At 33.9% G+C, this 22,494-nt stretch overlaps 1 protein-coding gene across 12 annotated transcripts in view; it reads left to right on the top strand.

Moving 5' to 3' along the window:
- The window catches only part of Fubp1 (far upstream element binding protein 1), a 31,770-nt gene extending 9,689 nt beyond the window's left edge, over positions 1-22,081 (top strand). For 4 of the 12 annotated variants that reach the window (XM_071617961.1, XM_071617960.1, XM_071617965.1 and 1 more), the window contains 13 exons: positions 628-790; positions 902-1,000; positions 1,109-1,210; positions 1,458-1,560; positions 1,721-1,821; positions 2,156-2,297; positions 3,150-3,310; positions 5,289-5,440; positions 5,525-5,604; positions 8,661-8,798; positions 11,169-11,243; positions 16,799-16,944; positions 17,347-22,081. In XM_071617961.1, coding sequence (XP_071474062.1) covers positions 628-790; positions 902-1,000; positions 1,109-1,210; positions 1,458-1,560; positions 1,721-1,821; positions 2,156-2,297; positions 3,150-3,310; positions 5,289-5,440; positions 5,525-5,604; positions 8,661-8,798; positions 11,169-11,243; positions 16,799-16,944; positions 17,347-17,355 — 1,471 coding nt within the window. In that variant the 3' untranslated portion in view covers positions 17,356-22,081. The remainder of the gene's footprint in view (positions 1-627; positions 791-901; positions 1,001-1,108; positions 1,211-1,457; positions 1,561-1,720; positions 1,822-2,155; positions 2,298-3,149; positions 3,311-5,288; positions 5,441-5,524; positions 5,605-8,660; positions 8,799-11,168; positions 11,244-16,798; positions 16,945-17,346) is intronic. The other 8 variants (XM_071617966.1, XM_071617963.1, XM_071617962.1 and 5 more) reach the window with 5 other exon arrangements.
- The last annotated feature ends 413 nt before the right edge of the window (positions 22,082-22,494 follow it).

Raw genomic sequence — 22,494 nt, 5'->3', positions numbered from 1 at the left:
AGAAATGATGTTATTTATTTGATATATGCTATTTTTATGGATTTAAATGAAGTAAAGTCAGATTAAGTGAGCAGAATTGTGATTTTAAAGTGTAAATGGGCTGGGATGTATCTCAGTTTAGAGCTTCTGCTTTAATATGCCTTAGGCCTTTGGTTTAATCCCCAGCACCAAAGGAAATTCAATAATTTAATTTTTTGAGGAATCAGCTAAATTCTGAGATAACTTTAGAATTTGAGCACTTCTTGAAAACTTTTGGACTGTTCTCAAAAATAAGTCATATATCTAGAAATTTATTACATAGTGGTGACCCACTTGTGATTCCAGCCATGCAAACGGCTGAGGCAGAAACACTGGTTGCAAATTCAAGGCCAAACTGGGTACCTTAATGAAACAAAAATGGCCAGTTAGGGATGTAGCTCAGTAGTAGAGTCTTACCCAGGTGAAGGAAGTAAACAAAGAATCTAAGTTTTATTGCCAAGTCTCAATCTTGGCTCTTGGGCATTTTATAATTAAAAGTATAGTAAGTAACTTGAAGCATCTATTAGAATAGGATTACTTGATATATGATGTCTCTTTTTGGGTAAACTTGGGTATGCTAAACTTCATTATTTTATATGAATTTAACAGATCGGCAAAACGGTTACTAGATCAGATTGTTGAAAAAGGAAGACCAGCTCCTGGATTTCATCATGGTGATGGACCTGGAAATGCGGTTCAAGAAATCATGATTCCAGCTAGCAAGGCAGGATTAGTTATTGGAAAGGGAGGAGAGACTATTAAACAACTTCAGGTATGATTATATTGTAAAACGTTAAAGCTTTTAATCTGTTTTGAAGCTAGTTTTTTTTTTCCTTTTCCTTTCCCCTTTTATTGACTCATAGAATTTTTATTATTTTAATAGGAACGGGCTGGAGTTAAAATGGTTATGATTCAAGATGGGCCTCAGAACACTGGTGCTGATAAGCCTCTTAGGATTACAGGCGACCCATACAAAGTTCAAGTAAACTTCACTTTATCCTTTATTAAGGGGTTGGATGGGTTTAGACACATGAAGAATTAAAATGTTTTAAGACCGGCTTTTTAAGTCATCTATGTTTTTCTACTTTAGCAAGCCAAGGAAATGGTGTTAGAATTAATTCGTGATCAAGGTGGTTTCAGAGAAGTTCGAAATGAGTACGGGTCAAGAATAGGAGGAAATGAAGGGATTGATGTAAGTAAAGAAACCAATCAGAAATGGTTGTATGGTAATATATAAATATAGTAGTGTTTTTCCTGTTTGGGGTTAGATAGCCTTCTTTAACATTTTATCCCTTTTTTACTTTATACTTTACCAGACTGTGTTCTGTATCTTATTACTGTACTGGATATATATTTGATATATATCCTGTTGTGATTTGATGCAGATTAATTCTGGGGAAATTTCTTTTTATATGTATACTTTGTTTTCTTTACATAAGGTTCCGATTCCAAGATTTGCTGTTGGCATTGTAATAGGAAGAAATGGAGAGATGATCAAAAAAATACAGAATGATGCTGGTGTTCGAATTCAGTTTAAGCCAGGTGAGTACATATATTTAATCTTTTAAGTATTGGTAACAGCTAGTTTGGGGGGGTTGGGGGTTTTTTTGGTGGTGCTAGGGATTGAACCCAGGGCCTTGTGCATGCAAGGAACAGCTAGTTTTGACATGCATTTAATGTTTAATTTCAATTTGTTTCAAAGATGATGGAACAACACCTGATAGAATAGCACAAATAACAGGACCCCCAGACCGATGTCAACATGCTGCAGAAATTATTACAGACCTTCTTCGAAGTGTTCAGGTTTGATAGAAAGTTAATATTTCATTTTGTTTGCATTGGAGAAGTATTTTCCTTTATATCTGAAAGTGCCCCTTATATTTTGTATTATAGTCCACTTGATATTACTTTATTAATCACTAGAAAGTGTAAACTGCTTTAAGGGAGTAACCTCTTGGAGCAGAATAAGTATCCTCCCTTATTCACCCAGTATAAAAAAAAGTTATTGTTTTTGTCAAATTATTTCTGAACTGGTCTCTAAATTTCTGGTTTGATAATAGAGAGTTGGAGAAAATAATTTTGTCATAGAAAAAAAATGTTCATTTCTATGCTGACTTCTTGTCTTTTCCCTCCTTAGGCTGGTAATCCTGGTGGACCTGGACCTGGTGGTCGAGGAAGAGGTAGAGGTCAAGGCAACTGGAACATGGGACCACCTGGTGGACTACAGGAATTTAATTTCATTGTGCCAACCGGGAAGACTGGATTAATAATAGGAAAAGGCAATGTATTAAAATTTTTTTAATATTTAACACACAACAGTTTTTCTGGATAGTATTTCTGATGCTTTAGTAAACAGGTAGCAGTAATTTTTCTCTTTGGCTAAATTTTAATAAAATTTCAATAAAATATGCTTATATTAATGTAATAATAAAACAAATGAAGTATTTTATGTATACTTACAGAAAAAGAGTAGGATTTGATATTAATTGGCTCCTATAGAGAGGGGGACCAGAAACTTATTGGTATAAGAAACTTGACTCATAGAGTGGTTTGGGGATATAGCCCAAACTCTCTTAGTAGAGTGCTTGCCTCGCGTGCATAAGGTCTTGGGTTCAATCCCTGGCACCACCACCCCCCAATTTTTTTTTTTCCACAAAAAAAGTGGTTTGAGTGGGTTTCTTTCTTAGTTTACTTTGTTTTTTCCTGAACCACATATTGTTAAAAAGTTTTATGTGGGGATTGTGGCTCAGAGATAGAGCTCTAGCCTAACATGCATGAGGTACTGGGTTTGATCCTCAGCACCACGTAAATGTAAAATAAAGATATTGTGTTCACCCATAACTAATAAATAATAATTTTTTAAAAAGTTTTATGTTTAGAAATGTGTTAGTTTTTTTGCATTGGTAAGTTATTATACACATTAAAGAGTGTGTAATTTTAAGTGAACTTTAATACAGTTTTAAAACATGAAATGCTTCATGTAATTGAAATGTAGAATAAATGAAAATCCTACTAGAATATTGTCAGGGTAGTGCCCCCAAAATTTTTATGGCTATTTAATAGTGACCATTTTGTTTTGAATAGTATGTTTTATATCCTTTGAACCTAAAATTAATATCTTTTGATTTTAGGAGGTGAAACCATAAAAAGCATAAGCCAACAGTCTGGTGCAAGAATAGAACTTCAGAGAAATCCTCCACCTAATGCAGACCCTAATATGAAATTATTTACAATTCGTGGCACTCCACAGCAAATAGACTATGCTCGGCAACTCATAGAAGAAAAGATTGGTGTGAGTATGCTTTAAATTTCTAATTTATGTAAAGCATTAATTCAGATGCATCATAAGAAAGTGTACCGTTATACTAATTATACTAAAGTATAGGTTTCTTAATAGAAGGCTTCTGGCAATGGAAATAATTAATAAAATATACAGTTAAAGGTGCTTACCAACCACCTTATAGTTGAGTGTACTCAGATAAGAGATGTATTAGCTGCAGATACAGTGTTAGTTTTGGTGAAAAGTTGTGAAACATAGCTGAAGGGAGTTCGTAATGAAAATAAAGTGTTTATAAAGGTCCTAAGTATATACCCATGCCTGGTGAGGCAAAAAAAGATAAATTCAGTGGATCTCCCACTTCATAACACAAGGTATAAATTCTGGGTTTTGGATTGGATCGCAATCATACAGGTTTTAGAATGAAGACTATTTGTATTTTTTTAATAAGTTCTATGGTATGGATAAGTGTATTCGTTCTAAAAATGAATAGTTCTGGACTCAGTAATAACAGAGGTTTAATGCCAAAGCAGAAAATGAATAGCACATTATAATTTTTTATTTTACTAACCTAGCAAGTGTGGGTCAAGATTTCTGTTGGATTCATGGAGAAATAGACACTTAGAGAACCTTTTTTGTATAATCAGTTTTTAAATTTTTTTAAGTTATAAAACTGATTATGACTTAACTACGTGGATTAAAAATCCCGTGACACATTAACTGTGTGGCCTGAAGAAATTATTCTGTGTCTCAGTTTCCTCCTATAAAATGAAGATAACAGTACCTAGTTCATAGACATGAAGAGATTAAAAATGAGTATGCTTCACTTAAAAATGCCTAGAACTTTGCCCTGTAAAATGTTTCCTTTTTTCTTTCTGTTAACTATTAATTGATGTGAGGGATGATGGCAATTAGAGGCAAGTTAATAAGGGGCTTAAAAGGTCATGAAACTGTTTCCCTGTTTCTTAGTGAGAAAATTAACCGAAGTAAATTAATACATGTCCAAAAAGTCTCATTTCTTGTTTTTTGTTTTTATATTTTAGTTGTAGCTGGATATAATACCTTTATTTTGTTTATTTCTTTTTATGCTGGGGATCGAACCCATGGCCTCACATATGCTGGGCAAGCTCTCTACCACTGAGCTACAACCCCAGCCCATGATGAGTTGGTATTAACTGAGAAAGGAGGGTTTTAGGCATTTAAATCAAATGTCTTTCCAAGTTGACTTGTCAACAAAAGAAATAAGTGGGCTGGGTTGTGGTTCAGTGGTAGAGCACTTGCCTATCATGTATGAGGGACTGGGTTCAATTCTCAGCACCACATATAAATAAAGGTCCGTCAGCATCTAAAAAAAATTTTTTTAAAGGGGAAGAAATTGGCTAAACTTTAATTATTATCTGGCACAATATGGATATAAAAATTCTGATTTATCAATTGTAAGTGGAATTTTCCTGCTATTTAGAAATGATATTTAAGAAGGAAAAAAGAATTATTGTTCTAAATGGGATTCCAGGTACAGAAATAAAAAGGTTATGTGGCAGATTTTAGTTTGAGAGAGAATTAGTAAACTTCATATGTAATTTTATTCACATTATAGAATTTAAACATTTGGGGGGGTATATCTCATCAGGATGGTTGTTGATTTAGGGGAGTAAAGATAGAGTAAATGCAGAAAAAAATGGGAATAATTATCTGAGAAGTGTTTGTGATTAATATGGTAAATCAAGTTGCAATGGAGATACAGAACTCTCTCAAAAGAATTGATTAGAAACTATATCAGTTCTTGAATTCATTTGTTAGTGCTATTTTTGTGAATTATGTCTCGATATGACAAGTACAAATATTTTGCAATAAGAATGAAGAAGGGAATAAAACTAAAATTTGTTACTGGTATATATAAGAGGACAGAACTGTAAGATTATTTGGCCTTTGTGTTATTTTGACCATCACTCTTTTTCTGAATGTTTTGTGTTATCTTGGTTTTATTTTGCAGGGCCCAGTAAATCCTTTAGGGCCCCCTGTACCCCATGGGCCCCATGGTGTCCCAGGCCCCCATGGGCCTCCTGGGCCTCCAGGGCCTGGAACTCCAATGGGACCATACAACCCTGCACCTTATAATCCTGGACCACCTGGCCCAGCTCCTCAGTAAGTACTACATTTGGTTCTGGACTTTTTCATAAAGATTTTAAGTTTTGGTAAATTGTATTTTTATATTGATTTTCTTTTCAGTGGTCCTCCAGCCCCATATGCTCCTCAGGGGTGGGGAAATGCATATCCACATTGGCAGCAACAGGCTCCTCCTGATCCAGGTAAAGGATAACATTATTTTTGTGTTATCTGTATCTGTCTACTATCCCTTGTTATATTAAGTTTTCTGTTTGACTTCACATTTGCATGCATTGTGTTCACTCTTTACAGAATATTAGGCATTGCTTCTACCACAGTGTATAAGACTGAAATGATTTCCGCTTTCATGAAACTTTTTGGGCTTTCTCTACTTCTAAATTGATAAGAGTGCTAACAGCCAAAAGCTACACAGAAAGAAATACAGTGGCTTTGATTTTAGATACCAGTGTATCAAATGTTTATGGTGTGTTAATTGTAATTTGTCCACAAAAAATTTTTTTAAAATTCCTGTTTATAAGATTATTTAAGGGTCTAATAAAGTGTTAAATACTTGAGCTTTCACTTCCCAGTTCTCAAATAAGCTTACATGAGCTGTCTGTGTTAGTATTCATGATAGGACAACTTAACATAATAATTGCATGCTGGAACTCTAATTATACTTATTTTCTCATTCAAATCTGGATTTTTTTTAATATGCATTCTTGTCTCTTGATTTTGCCATACCATATGGTTTGCATTTCATATTGGGCAAATAGGCATTCTTCAAAACCACGTGTCATTTATAAATGATTTTTTTTTTTTTAACTGCTCTACCTACTTTTTGAACATTTTCCACTGGAGTAGTTTAAGAGAATGTATCCTGAATTATGGATTTCTTTATGCACAATGTATATTTATTGAAAGAAAAAAATTAACACAATTTATTAAAATGAAATTATTTAATTAAATTTGGTTAAGTATTTTTGTATTTAAATGTGCTCCCATGTTATAAAACACCTTCATTTTATAGGAAGTTTGCTCTGTGGAATCTGATGACATGACAGTCACCAAAACCACAGTTTCTACTCACTTAAGGAACAAATTCACTTCTAGCATCTGGTTATACAAAGTTGAGTTTGCACAAATGTCCCAAAGCTAAAGAATGTACTCCCAGTGTAAGCAGCACTGTGATTGAAGGATTTACGGGGTACATACAGGTGTAGCATAAAAAAATTATTTGCTCTAGAACAGTCATAGTCCATCTTTTAAAAATTAAAAGCATTTTCTTTGGAACCTATTTGGAATGGTGTGATTACCAAGGAACAAGTCAAGAGTTTGAGCAGATTAAGGGGCACATTTATATATTTTGTCACTGCGTTTCAGGATTATACCTATGAGCACTGTTTTGGGTGAGTAGCATGATTAAAAAAAAAACAATAGGAGTGAAAAGTGATCTTTGTATCATTGTCTGTTTCCCACATGGAGTAGTAATGAAGTCCACTATAAATATACTATAAGCCCTAATCAGTGAATATGGCTTCCAGCATTGCTTTTGGTACATAAGTAACCCATTTAGCTAAAAGGTGACAGCTAGTTGGCTCACCTCAGGTTTATTAGTTGTTCCTGAGTCTCTGGATTAGATGTTGCTTTTATTAGACTGTTATACTTTACTGTTTATTTACTGTAATATTTTACTGTCAGTATTCTGTAAAATGATCTGTCAACATTTGTGTAGTGGTCAAGAACTTGGACTACAGGATTAAACAAATCTAGAACAGTACTAGTTCTGAAACTTAATGATTGTGGGACATTGAGGAAGCTTTTGAACCCCTCTAAACCCTTTTTCTTACCTACAAAATGATGATAAATGAATGGATGTTATGTTGAATGAATAGTTAGTTTTCAGTACATATTAGATACAGTAACTGTGAGACTGGTTTTCTTTTTATGGTTTACACATGAAGAAGTGTAAGTGTTGCTTGTTAAAGTTTGTTTTATCTGCCTGGCGCTGAGGTGGGAGGATCACTTGAACCCAGGAGTTCGAGACCAACCTGGGCAACTGAACAAGAACCCAGCTCAGAAAAAAAAAAAGTTTGTTCTATCTTAATTTCTCTATCCAGATATTGTATCAAGTAAAATATTTATATTTATATTAGTAGGCATGCAGATAATTACAGTATTGACATATCAAAGTGTGGTACATTGAGCACTTGGGAAAGATTTGGGGGGTGACTAATACAGTATGTTATAATTTTCTTTTTCTAGAAATACTGCCCCTTTTTTCTCAAGTTCCACAGTTGAGAATTGCTGCTGCTTTGGAATAAAGGCTGAACAGATTGGATATAGACTCTGGCTAAGGAAATATATTATTATAGATATAAAATAATAAAAAGTATTTATATAACATTTTTAATTTATTACAAAGCACAGAATCAATAAGAGGACTTCTGTTGGCTGACCAAAAGGTTTCAAACTTCACATCACATATTAGTTGATTTATGAGAGGTGAATGAAGATGAGCCAAGTGCAGAGGAGACTTAGGACAAAAGGCCCAATCATGGTGACTTTAGAAAAGTACAAACAATTTGTTGTGGCTAGAACTTGGGTATTAGAGAGGTATTGACAAAAGAGAGATATAGGGCTAGAATAAGAAAGATAGCTAGATTTGTGTCATCAAACATGTTGTTGAATGTTGTGCTGTGCTTAAAAGCTTTGACCATCCTAAAGATTCTAGAGAATGAATACATTTCCATTAGGGCAGTAACATCAAGTTTATGATACCTCCTGTGAAATAGAATGAAATGTGGTTACTCTGTTTCTAAGATTTCTATTTCCTCCTGGAAAACAGGGCAAGACATGAGTCATAGTTCTAAAATAATTGCTTCCTTCTTATACAAATTGCCCCTAGAAATCTTTTTTCCTTTAATCATTTTCCAGATAGAACTGTTGCATTTGAGCTAAACTGGTTTAGAAGAACAAGGGCACCAAGATAGTTTTAGATAAAGCATTGGGTTTGAAGCATTGGATCCAAGTTCATGTCTCAATTCTGCTGCTCAAGTAATTTTGTAACCTTGAAAGTCAATCACTGAGTCTCAATTTTCTATAATAGAAGCTAACAAAAATATTAGAAAATTTGAAAGTTTCCATTTACTCTTTATTGTTGATTGAGGGGTTTATTTGTCAGAAAGCTGCATCTATGTGAGAGAGTAAAGAGATGATGGACTTTGGATATAAACCTTGAACCTTGTGTTTATTCCAGCTAAGGCAGGAACGGATCCAAATTCAGCAGCTTGGGCTGCTTATTATGCTCACTATTACCAACAGCAAGCACAGCCACCACCTGCAGCTCCTGCAGGTGCACCAACTACAACCCAGACTAATGGACAAGGTAACTATGGTAACTAAACAATTTATTTTGTATTTAAAAGCCAAAACATTCAAAATTATATATGAAGTGTATCACTGTATAATACGTAAAGTTTCTAACATTAAATTCAGTTATAACTTCAGTGCTATAGATTTTGCATTCTTAAATTAAGTTACTTTGAAATAATTTGAAAGTTTTCATAAGAACAAAATCAGGATCACATAGATAGCCAAGTTGTTGTTTTATCTCCACCTACTCCATTACCCTCTCATATATGTGTCCATGTTTACTGTCATCATTTCGTTATAGAGCCCTGAAAATTAGTCTCCCAACGTTAATATATCTTTACTGTCCCAATGTGCTGCCTTTATTTAGATTTCACCAATTGTCCTAATACTTTCTCTCCTGATGCAGGATCCCATTTGGTAATATAACATACTCTTCCCAATCTGAAATTGTTCCTCGTTCCTTTTAAATTTTTTTTCCCTCTGTTATATAGTAGAGTGCAGACTTGTGTTTTGTTAAAAGATTGCCAATCTAGGTCCCTTTGACCTTTTCTTTTTTGAGATGGATTCTCGCTGTGTTGCCTAGGCAGGTCTTGAAAACCTGGGCTCCAGCGATCCTCCTGCCTCAGCTTCTCAAGTAACTGGGATTACAGGTGTGCACCACTATGCCTGGCCTATTCAATCTTTTCTGTTGACCATAAGGTAATGCTTACTTGACAAGAAAACTCAAGGAACTATGCAGTGATGTTTATACTTTGAACAGGAATCAAAATGTTTAAATCTTCCATATCTGGTGACAGTAAGCTTGACCATTTGGTCATATTGATTGATGTGTGTTAGGTTTTTGGGCCATGATACTACCATTTTTCTCTTAAAATTAATTAGTATTTTCTGGGGGCATTATATTGAGATTATACTGTTCTTTGTCAAACTTCTATCAAACAGCCTTCATTAATAATGTCTGCTTTTAATACTAGCATGGTGATGATAATTTTTATTTTATACTTGTACATTTATTAGTTGATATTTTATCATAAAGAGCTTTCCCTTTTATCCTATTTAATTCTTTATATCGATATGGGTTCCTTTTGTATTTTTTTAAATCATTTTTTATTATTTTAATAATCAGATTGTCCTAAATTGGGCCAGTCAGTAGTATCTTCAAGGTGGCTCCTGTATCCTTTTGAAGTGCCTATAATTCTTTAAACACTTTTCTTATTTTCTGGCACAATAAGATGTTGATTTTATGTTTTCGGGCTCTAGCCATTTCTACAAAGGTTCCTGATTTCCTTTGGTGGAGGGCAGAGGGTATCATAGGTTAAGCTCAGGGGCAGTCTTTATCACTCAGCCACCTCCCCAGACCTTCTTTTTTAATTCTTTGAGACAGGGTTTCATAAAATTGAAGAGGCTGTCCTGGAGCTTGGAATCCTCCTGCCTTGACCTCTGGAGTCTTTGGGATTATAGCCAACACAGCACCATGCCTGGCATGATTTCACTTTAATGAAGGATGACATTTAGAAACCAAATTGTACGCATATTGCTACTGAGGTGTCATTACATCTAGTTTTTTTCGGCAGACAAAACTAGGAAATATTTGGGCATGGTGGTACACACCTATAATCTCAGCTACTTGGGAAGTTGAGGCTGGAGGCCAGCCTAGGCAGTAAGACCTTGTCTAGGGCTATGGAGTGTAGCTCAGTTCAGTGGTACATCCTGGGTTTAAACCCTAATATCCCTCCCACCCAAAAGGAAAAAAAAACAACTAGGAATAGTTCTTTAAAGTGTTTTCCCTTTTCATATTTAAAAATGGTAAGGGCTTGGGCTGTGTAGCTCAGCGGCAAAGCACCTAAATTTATGAGTGCCCCTGAGTTTAATCTGTGATACCCCCTGCTCTCATACCTGCATGTGTGAGGCACTGGGTTCGATCCTTAGCACTGCATATAAAACTAAACAAGTAAAGGCATGCTGTCCATCTACAACTTTAAAAAATTTTTTTCCTATATGGTGAGAATCAAGTATCCTCAATATATTTTCTTATTTGACGTCAGTTTGCGCATATATATATATAATAACCAGTGTTATCTGTCCAATATCTCAATCTTACACCATCTTCTGTTGTATATGTGTGTGCGCGCTTGTGTGTGTGGTGATTAAATGCAGGGCTTTGTCCTCGCAAGGCTAGCACTCCTACCACCTGGGCTATATCTCTAGCCCCATCATCTTCTGTCTTTGACACTAGCAGGGACAACGCCACTATCACACAGCAACTCCCTTCTACCTTACTGCTCCATCATAGTCCACTGCCAATTCCTACACTCCAAGAAGCAGAAGGAAAGGCTCAAAATAGCCTTTAAAAACTTTTAATCTTACTTTTTTGTTGTTTTTCTTTAACAAGGAGATCAGCAAAATCCAGCTCCAGCTGGACAGGTTGATTATACCAAGGCTTGGGAAGAGTACTACAAGAAAATGGGTATGTTGTGTATATTTAAATATATATATGTGTGTGTGTGTCCTTATAATTTTGATTCATTAATTATTGTAATATTGAGGGGAATAATTACCAAAATTACATTATAAAATAACTGGATCTTCAGCCACTACAAATAATTCTTACATATGGTCTGGGTTTGCAGCATAGTGGTAGAGCACTTGCCTAACATGCAAAATCATGAGTTCAATCCCCAGCACCACACAAACAAAAATAAATCTTAAAATCTGTAGTTATTAACAAGGAAATGCATTTGTTAATCAGTTTTTATTTGTAACTAGAATTTTTCTCACTGGCATATATGACTTTGAATATTGCTGAACTTTTGTCAAAGGCCAGTTAACCTTTATAACTAGCATAAATGATATGAAGTTATATTTCTGAGCACCAAGCAGAAGTTGGTTGTGTGTGCTATCATTTTCGCTGCAAAATAGCAGGTAAGGTCTGAGGAAGCTCAGGGAAGAATACTTGCTTAGCATGTACAAGGTCCTAGGTTTGATCCCAGCACCACCACCCAATAAACAGTAAACCAGGTAAGAAGTAACCTACAGAGAAGGGAATTACTTAAATAACACTGGTATATATGAAAAAGGGAAAATAAGTCACCTAGAAAAAAGCTTTTTCCTTCAATAACTATAGCTTACATAAAGCCATGTGCCTAGCATAGTGGTGCATATTGAGAGTGCATTTAGAGCATAGGAGCTAGGAGACCTGATCTAAAAGGATACAATTGTTAGTCAAATGAAATGATATATTTGAAAAATCAAACTGCCATGCAAAGGAAAAGAGCTTTCTCTTCACTAACAGTTCACTTGTACAGATTGAGATAGAATCTGAATTTTACTTCACAAGGTCTTGAGTCCCAAACCTATTTCACAAATTTTATGTTTTTAGGGACCATTTAGAACCTGGTACTATACTTCTAGACTGTTGTTTTTCAGATGCTTTGGCTTATAATTCTTTTTAAAGTAACATACCATTACCACAGTCAGTTATCAAAAATGAAATTCACAAATGAAAGCTAAACAGATAAATTTGCCCATCCTTCACTGGCACAGAAAAAGGTAGAATTTTGTTGTAAGATAGTCTACTTGTGGTTTTAAGTATAAATTTCAGTGTTTTCTAAAGATTTCTGCAAAGCTAATTCTTGGTTAGTTGTTTGGTTTGGTTTTGTGGTACTAGGGATTGAATGTAGGCCCTTATGCTGGCTAGGCAAGCCCTCTACCATTGAGCTACCTATCTAGCCCTTTTGAAAATTTTTTTGTTTTTGAGGCAGGGTCTCAGTATATTGCCAATTAACCTCAAATTTACAGTCCTCTGTTTGCTTCAGCCCCAAAGTCAGTGGGATTAAAGATGTAGGCCACCAGGCTTGGCTGATTGCTGTTTAAGGAAGATTAATTTTTCCAGTTAGAATGACCTTGAAAAGAGTGTCATGCTGTGTGTCATTCCTAAGGATTTCTCAGATTTATTTTGTTTTTGTGACCTAGCTTAGCTTAGACACATCTATAGCAACTGCATTAAGAAGTTGTTTAGCTTTAATCCTAAATAATATACTCTTCTTAGTGTGACCACATAATTTATTATGTGAATGGGCATGCTGTGAATAATCATGCCCTGGCAACACAGTGGTTAGGACCTATATCCACCTTAAATTTAATATAATAACTTTATCATTTTAAAGAATTAAGCATGTTGAGGTTAAAATACATTAGTTCAAACTTCTTTTTTCACACCATGCCAGACATGTTCCTATATTGTTACCAAGTGGGTAAAAACAAAGACCTTTTAATGACTTGGTAATTATTGGGGGATGAGTTTGGCTTTTGTGCTTTATTATATCCTACTGCTTCTTGGCAACACAACCGCTAAAAAGTTTTCTGTTGAGTTGTTTTATATTTTACATGCCCAAAGTGAGTACTTTGATTTCTGATTATTACTATAAAAGTGTAGGCATTTTAACTTGCCTTTGTTGTAATTTTTCATTTACTACTGTTTCCCTGCCATCCTTTTTTTAAAATCATCGTTCTGTAGATATTATGTTAGATTGTATAGACTGGTTGGGCATTTGCCTCTCATGTAATTGTTTTGGGTTGTGTTAGGGATTGAATCCAGGTTGGGCTGTAATACTGTGCCACAACCCTCAGCCCCTTCATATGTGTCTCCCCACCTTTTTTTTTTGTACCCAGGATTGAACCACAGGCACTTAAGTCACTGAGCCATATGTCTTATTTAGAGACAAGGTTACACTGAGTTACTTAGGGCCTCTCTGAGTTGCTCAGGCCAACCTTAAACTCAGCCTCCCAAGCCACTGTGTATAACACTTCGCCCATTTAATGTACTTTTTAAAGAAATTAAGACTAGATAATTTAGTCGCATGTTTAATGAACATATTTTTATTATATGATAGGGATGTCAATTTATTTTTTCCTATGACAGTTTTTTTTGTAAATGACCTTTGCTTAACTACTCTGATTTCTTCTAGGTATAATCCTCAGGCTCTTTTTAGGGTATCCACAAATAAGAGACTTTAAATATAGTTCAGTCATCAAGTATCATAAATGGCAGGAGGAAAAGGAATGATAATATTGGAGATAAAAATCTTTACTCACAACCCACTTCCTTGTTAACCCTTCAGTTGGTCTAGATTTTCCAAGACTTCAGATTTCCTAGTTCCCTTGATTTCCCATCCAGTACTCTTTACCAAACTAGGCAGGCTATGACATTGGAGTTTTTTCCCCCAAAGAAACTCAGGTGATTAAATTCTTAAAAATGAGATTCTAGAGAGTTTAACTAATTAGCAAATACTCCATAAGAGAACAAATAAGGTTTCAAACTAGAGAGATAATTTCTGTTTTGGAGCAGGGTAAGTGAAATCATTTTGGGAAAAAAGGCCCTTCTGGGGCTGAGGCTATAGCTCAGTGGCAAAGTGCTTGTCTCGTATGTTTGAGGCACTGGATTCAATCCTCAGCACCACATAAAAATAAATATACTGTGAGTTCATCTACAATAAATATTTTTCTAAAAAATAGAAAAGCCCTTCTGATGTTAAGCACTGATATGATGGACTCAGAACACTAGCCATCTGGTATCAAGCCTGAAGAAGGAGCAAGAGGAATTGTGGGAGGATATATGGAGAAATAATTGAGTGCTACACACTGTTCAAGGAAGGGTGATTCTTCGACTATAGTAGAAAGTTGTTACTCATAAAAAGAAACGGAAGTACTGGAGGTAGAGAGCCAAGTCTTAGGTACATTAAATAGGAAGAGTTCTTTTGTCTTCTTAACTTGGCAAAATGAGTAACATTTGGCCTTTGGGCGGGAAAGGTGAAATGAGTTTTTCTTTCCTTTTAGTTGTAGATGGAGATAATACCTTTTATTTTCTTCATTTTTACATGGTGCTGAGGATCAAAAGCAATGCCTTACATGTGCTAGGCAAGTACTCTACCACTGAGCCACAACCCCAGCCGAAATAGTTTTTTTTTTTTTTTTTAACGTATGTTTCAGATTGAAATGTAAAATGTTGACAACTTACTTAACAAATATTTTTCTTTGAGTCTAACACCTTACTTCTAGTTTTTCATCAGATACTTGGGTTTGGGGGCGGTGTTAGGGAATATTTGAGTCTAATGAGTTTTTTCTGCACATGTCTGTTTAACATCTTGTTATGAACTGGGGATATAGCTCAGTTGGTAGAGTGCTTGCCTCACATGCACTAAGGCCCTGGGTTCAATCCCCAGCACCATAAATAAATAAGCAAGCAAGCAACCTAAGCATGTCTTACAATGAAGTTTTGTTCATTTTGTAAACTTGTAAGTGGGAATTATTGCTCTCTTAACAAGGTTTGTTTCCAAGGATGAAAGAGATGTGTTTTTATTGCCTTTACTACCTGGTATTTGTTTTGCAAATATTGAAACTTGTTTGACTTGTCTCCTTATAAAAGTCAAAATGTTAAACTCGCTTTTGGAAATAGTTATTTATGGAAGAAAAAGAAATATTGAGAATTTTTTGTAGTAAATTTTTCTCTGTTGCCCAAAGAAAGGGTTTTTATTCATTTTTAAGGTTAATGGTTATAACTTAAAATTTTATTCATTCAGTGGCTTTTTAATTGTTACAATTTTATAATGGTGGCTACTACTTTCTTAAACTACATAAAGTTGCCTTTTTGGAAACATCCAGCAAACATAAAAATAGCTTCCTATATAATGCTCCAGTATTTTTTCTATGTAATTATGTAATAGAACCAAGTGTTCATGTGTAGGAGCTATGATTAAGAAAACATGTCCTTGTTTCTCCTTGCTGCTTGTGTGTGTGTGTGTGTGTGTGGCCTAGATGCTAAGCAGGTTTTCCACTACTGAGCTATATCCCCAGCCCTTTGTTTTCTGAGACAGGACCTTCCTAAGTTTCCCAGGCTGACCTCCTGTGATCCTCCTGCCTCAGCCTCCCAAGTAGCTGGGATTACAGGCACACACCACTGCCCAGCTGTGTTTTCTATTTTGAAAATTTCCCACTTTCAGAAAATTGAGGCGGTGGGGGGTACAGCAAATACCCAGTTTCACCATTTTTAAAAAGTGATTCATATCCCTTTGTATTTAATGTTTTTTGTACATGGACAATTACAAAGTAAGTTGCAGATAATTTTTCCTCCAAATATACTCAGCAGTGTCCTTAACATGCACAATATATTTATTCAGAAAATCTTTTATAATTATATTTTCAGAGCCCATTCAGTGTCTCTTTAATCTTATAATTCAGAAAAGTCATCTTGCCTAAAGAAAGATCTGCTCCTCATGAGTATTGTGTTTCGTTGATCTAATTTTTTGTGTTATTTGCCAAGTTATTTTTAATAATTTTTGGTTGTAATTTAAACATTGAGTCTGTCATGGCCTTTAAGTGTTTTTTATAAATATTTTTTGTAATTCTCTGTTGAGGGCTTGAATTTCAAGACCAGTTGTATAACAGATGAATCCAAACAGAGAAACAACCAAAAAAATAGAGAATTTTCTCTCTTTTACCCTCTGTTTGCCATCACTACCAGGGCACCATCCCAAGGTTTACAGACTACTTAACTTGAAGTACTTTTGAAACTTATTCGGAACAGTAACAGTTTAACTCTGGAATTGATTCAAGTATTATGCCTGAATTTTTACCTTTACTTAAGGCTATGTGGATTTTGGCATGTATTTGTTTTTAATTAATAGTGATGCCTTCTAAAAATCCATGATTAACATAAGACTAAGAAAAGAGGAGGGGTTGTTTTTTTTTTTTTTTTTCAGGGTAGTTTCAACACTAATGAATATTTAAGATAAACAGGCAGAATTCTGACCCTCTGCTTTGTCATTATAACCTGTACTTACAGTGGATATAATTTTATATTAAAATATAGGGGGATTTTTTTAGGTCAACAAGGGCAGACACAAGATTATTCAAAGGCTTGGGAGGAATATTACAAGAAGCAAGGTATTGTTTTTGTTAGAAAATGAGATTCTTCTGGGCTTTTAATTATGGTTGCAGCAACAAGGTTGTTCTGTTTTCTTAAAGGTCAAGCAGTTCCTGCTCCTACTGGGGCTCCACCAGGTGGTCAACCAGATTATAGTGCGGCCTGGGCTGAGTACTATAGACAACAAGCAGCTTATTATGCCCAGACAAGTCCCCAGGGAATGCCACAGCATCCTCCAGCACCTCAGGTATAATAAATAAATATACTAATTTGTTGATTCCCCCCCCCCCCCCCAATCATGTTTTCTGCATGTTTACTGTTTTGTCTGTTTGGGATTGTTTATCTTTTTTATTTTCATCTGGCAGACTATAACTGAAATGTTGTATATTTGGTTTTTTGTTTTGTTTGGGGGGTTTCTTGTTTTTTATTTTAAATAATTCTTTCTGGCATCTGAGTGCTGAATATTTCTACAATGCCTTTGATTTAAAAATAAATTTTCTTCCCCCCAGGGATTTGCAAATCATGCAAGAAGCCACCAACATTTATATTAACCAATTTTTCTTTCTTAAAGGATTCACTCCTGAATTAGCTCCATTTAAAGGATTTTCTTTAACTTTTTGTGTATTTCTTATGTATCTCTTCTGCACAGGGCCAATAATAAGAAGTGGACAATACAGTATTTGCTTCATTGTGTGGGGGAAAAAAACCTTTGTTAAATATATGGATGCAGACGACTTGATGAAGATCTTAATTTTGTTTTTGGTTTAAAGTAGTTTTTTTTTTTCCCTTTTTTTTCTTTTTCTTTTTCTTTTTTTTTTTTTTTTTGAAAATGTACAAAATATCTATCACTACTGATAGGAGGTTAATATTTCTGTGTAGAAATGAAAATTGGTTTGTTTTTAGTGTTTAGTGTAGATGTACACATTCCAGCAAATGTATTTGCAACTATTATGTGGTCAATGCTTTGTGATATAAATGTACTTTTTCAATGTATACTTTCACTTTTAAAAATGCCTGTTTTGTGCTTTACAATAAATGATATGAAACCTCCTGTGTCGGTAAGTTGGATATGTGGGTATTTAAAGAATTCGTAATTTCTTAGCAATGATAAGATACATATACACAAATATGTAAGCTTTCCCCGTGAATTATTGAGTTTTTAAACACTGGCATGTTTTTTCCCCGTTGCAGTATAGTGGTAGATTGGAGACTTTTCCATTTATTGTATTTGGCTATTTCAGCACAAGTAATCCTGATATCTTCATTTTTTTCCCTTCTGTTTGATTAAAAACTGCATGTGTGTACAATGATCTTTTGGCATACTTCCATTGCATTAACAGTAAAATTTCCTTTTATACATGACCACTGTTTCAGACCTGTACTGCTGCTATAACAGTTAACCTTTCTGTTCTTAATTTGATATTTACTTGATTTCCAAGACTGTTTCAGCATAACTAATTTTAAACAGTTTTCAGATAGTGAATTTGAGTAGTATAATGACTTTTTTTTTCATGTAAAGTAACTCTTTCGATGTATATAATATTAGTGTGTTTCTTTCTAAATTTAGGGTAGAAAAGCGAGTAGTATGCAAAAAGTATAGCTACATTGCATCTGCCATTGAAACATAATTGGGGTATGGAAACGTTCAAGTTTTTTTCTTTTTTCTCTTTTTTTATTTTTGCAGTATAGATAAGCTTTGTTTTGTAAATGCACAAGTCCAATCATTGAATCAACTTAATTTTTTTATGTACTTGAAATCATTTTATTACTCTTTAACACTCATGCTGAAGTTCTGATATTTTGTTGAAATCCATTGTTTTATTCTTTGCATATTTGTTGGCTCTTTGCATATTTATAGACTACATGCAAATACAGTCTGTCTTGCCATTGTCTGTTGAAGTGCAGGTTTGATCCAGCCAGTATAGAACTAGCTCTGTAGGGGTGAGGAGGACTGTGCTGTGTATCATCCTTGATTGTGTTCCTTCAAGGAGCATTGCACTGTAAGTACATCAGAATGACAAATTGATGAACTGCAACAGTATCTTTTTGTCAATGTTCCACATAATGCAAATGCCATATTTTGTGTGAATATTATGTTGGAATACAGTGCTAATATCTTGGAAAACTATAATTGCTTAACATAGAATAATACATAGTTCTGTTTTTTTTTTTTTTCTAAGTGAGCTTAATGGGTAAGTATTTTTGATATGCTTTAGCTATAGCTAAAGAAAACTTGATCATTAACAAAATTGAACAGTATTATTGGTGCTCCTAAAATATTGTTTTTTGGTTAAAATATGCATATCGTATATTAATATGAAAAACTTGAAATGTGTAAGACAGAAGTGGTTCTCAGCTTGCAAATAATAAGCAATGTAGCACTTTTAACACCATAAATATATTTTCTGTCATTGGTGGGGAGCACCATTTGTTGCTTTGAATATACTGTAAAGGAAGATGTGCAAGAACAAAATGTTGAGATTACCTGTAGAGGAAAATAGCAGTACAGTTCATTTTAGATATTTTGAAATGTTTTTGATTGTTTTATATAACCTAGAGTGATTTCCCTTACCCTTATTTAGATATGGATGTGTAGTACTAGTTTGAAGTTTAATAGTTAAGGAGTTAGTTAATCTATTATCTTTAAGATTAGGGTATTGACATGAAAATTTGAGTATTTTGCATGATTCTGTTGTGTAGATGATCTTTTAGGAAAGTGGTGCATTTATTAATTAAAACTGAAGAAATAGTTCAGTTGGATTCAGTATCATAACTCACAAATTGGAGGCTGTTGATTTTGATTCATTTAAGGTTTAAAATCTTTATTAATTGCAAACAGTGCAATTATTTATACTTCACAGTGCCTTCCCAGACCTTCCACCTTAGGTTCTGCTGCAAAAAGCACAGGTAAGCACAACCTAAGGACATATATAAATAAATATTTCAGTACATTAATGTTGTCCCTGTGAGGTTTTTGTGGTTGTGTACTCAAAAGCAATCTGCTGCTGCTACCCCAAAATGTATTTTGTTATGCTACCATTTTAGTGGAAAGTCTGTTAAGTTGTTCAAGCAACTGTACATTTCTGGGTTATGTTTTTCATTTTAATTTTTTTATTAAAACAAAAGTAATGTAGATTGCTGCTATAACTGATCTACATGCAAATCTTTTGCATTTTTCCCCAAAATATAAAATTGTTGCAGTTAAGAAAGGACAGTTGCATAGTTTTCAAAATTTAGGAAATCGGTTGGTCAGAAACTTCAACAGCCTTCACAGTCTGTTTATGATTGACACGACATTTTCTTTGCCCTCCAAAGCTATGGTTTCTTTATTTTCTTTTTTCTTATTCTTGAACTATAATAAATCAATAAGAACATTATGGGACAGTTTTTATTATCATTTTTTTTTCTTAGACAAGTCTGTTTTCATAACAAATGCTGAAAAGAAAAAATTATGAAATACTGGCAGTATGTTTTGATAAAAGGCATGTGCATCAGTGAAATGTTAACTGTATAGCAAATAACCTTTCATAATCTGTGTAGCAACCAATATTTTTCTGACTTATAATATTTTAATAACTGACGCTGCATTTATTTTATTTTTGCCAGTTTTAAGTGTTTGTGTGTTCTTATAGATGATTTTAACTGGTACATAATTTTGAGTTAAGATGATTGTATTAAAGCAGCATCATACCAGTTTTGTTTATTCAATTTCTAAAATGTGCTGATCCTTTTAAAACTCCTGCTTATCTCTACATCAAAGAAAAATATTCAAAAATACTGCCTTCATTTTCACACACAGTGCTGAAGATGCTGCAAGCACCAAATCATAGCTCATAAAATCAGGTCCTGAGATAGTTACCCATAAAGAGGAATCCTTTGAGTGTATGCCATTGGTGAGCCGATGAGCATGGACCATAGAAGGGCTCAATGTAGAAGGTAAAATTGGCAAATCATAATTGAGAAATATGAAATGTATTCCCATACATAATATGGTATAGGGTGTAATGTACCTGCTTTTGATCACTTTTCATTTTAAAGTGCTATTCACTTGATCTTAAATGTTCCATGAACTGTTAAATTTCTTAAGTTACTGCACCACATTTATGCTTATGTGTGTTTGATAGTCAATGCTAGTTATGTTAAAATTTGATAATACAAAGGGGCTCTTGACTTTAAGAGCCTGTCAAGTTTTGGTTAGTTGTAGTTTGCATTTTTATAAAAGAAAATATAGATGAATGCTAATAGATATTGTGGCATTGTTGCTATCTCATGAGAATTTTTTAATTCATAAGCCTTCTTGATAAAATAAGCATTTTTTAAAAATGGCGCTAACCTTTCCATAATTTTGAAATAAAGGGAAAGCAGAAAAGGTGAGCCAGATGGTTTGAAATGATAATGGATCTTAGTGGTGGTAGGGGAAAAAAAATGTTTAGATTGAAATTTAACTGATTGATTTGATTAGCACTTGAGCAAAAACTTGACAATGTGTTTTTAAAACATCTTAGTGTTGTGATACTTAGAATTCTATAGTTTGATGTTTTTTGTTTTTTTTGTTTTGTTTAGAAATAAGTATAGTTTTTTAACTAATGAAAATGGTTTAATACTAAGACTAGTGATTTGATACTAGTTGTTTATTAACATTGTAAAACGTATCCTTAAACAAATATCTTTGAGGTTTATTCATAATGGCAGGTTTGGTTAGGTGTAGCAGAGTGACTTAGAAAGAAATAGGAGTATATTACTAAGTAACAGTATTTGTTTGGATGCTCTGCCAGTAGAATCTTCTACCTAAAAAGTTATCTGTTGTCTAGAATAATGTAGTAGAGTTTACTAATCAGTGAGGATGTTTTACTTTTTTTTTTCTGCAAATTCTGCCTCATTTAAAAATGCTTTTTAACAATACCTAGTTAAATATAATTTGACTCTGAAAATAACCTTACGTTTTATTTGAACAGTCACTTGATTTTTCTTACCACAATAAAACTTTTGAGGGATTTTTAAATTGGTGCTTTTAAAAAGCAAATAAATCCCAGAGTTTTATTTTCTTCAGTAATACCCCTAAAGAAAACTCTTAAATGTATTTGCGAATATATATATATATATTTTTTCTTATGCATGCTCGATGCATTTTCGTCCTGAGAAAAGTGTTCTCTACAGAAACTACCCGTGTGTAAAAAGAAGATTGGCTTAAAATGGCTACTGTGATGGGAACAGTGTCTTAGGGAGATGCAGCTTGGACTTGAGGTAAATTGAATACTTTACAAACTGTGGTTTAGAGTTTGCTTTAATGACACTGTATGTAAAAGGACGTATGCTTGCTGTAATTTTGTATTCATTTTGGTCTCCTCAATAAAAAAAATAAATAAATGTACTTTGAATTATAAGAGAGTACTTTGTGTCTTTATGCATTTAATACTCAGGAAAAAGAATTTTGTCTTGACTGTCTTTAAAGGATTATTGTGGGTAAGAATTCTAATGATAAGGGTAAACATCTGCTTGTAGGAATCTTTAAACCAAGGAAAGACTTTTTTCTTTAATATACAAGTTACTTTATTATGGGTTTACATTGTAAAATAAATCTGTCTTCCAGAAAATTAAAATATAAAAACAACTTAATGACAGAACATAACTAGTTATTTACAAATAGACTAGTATTTTTAATTAAAGGCTTTCTAGTATCCCTAACACTCAGAACAATGTATAGATAGTGGTTTCTTATTAGGTTTTTTCTGGTGTCTGTTTTCCATAAATTCTTTCTTAAACTTTTGTTTTTCTGCATGTTCTCCCTTTTCCATGA

Source organism: Marmota flaviventris, chromosome 10, assembly GCF_047511675.1.
Source record: "Marmota flaviventris isolate mMarFla1 chromosome 10, mMarFla1.hap1, whole genome shotgun sequence".
NCBI lineage: Eukaryota > Metazoa > Chordata > Mammalia > Rodentia > Sciuridae > Marmota > Marmota flaviventris.
Note: the sequence above shows the minus strand (reverse complement) of the source record. Positions and strands in the feature narration are given on the sequence as shown.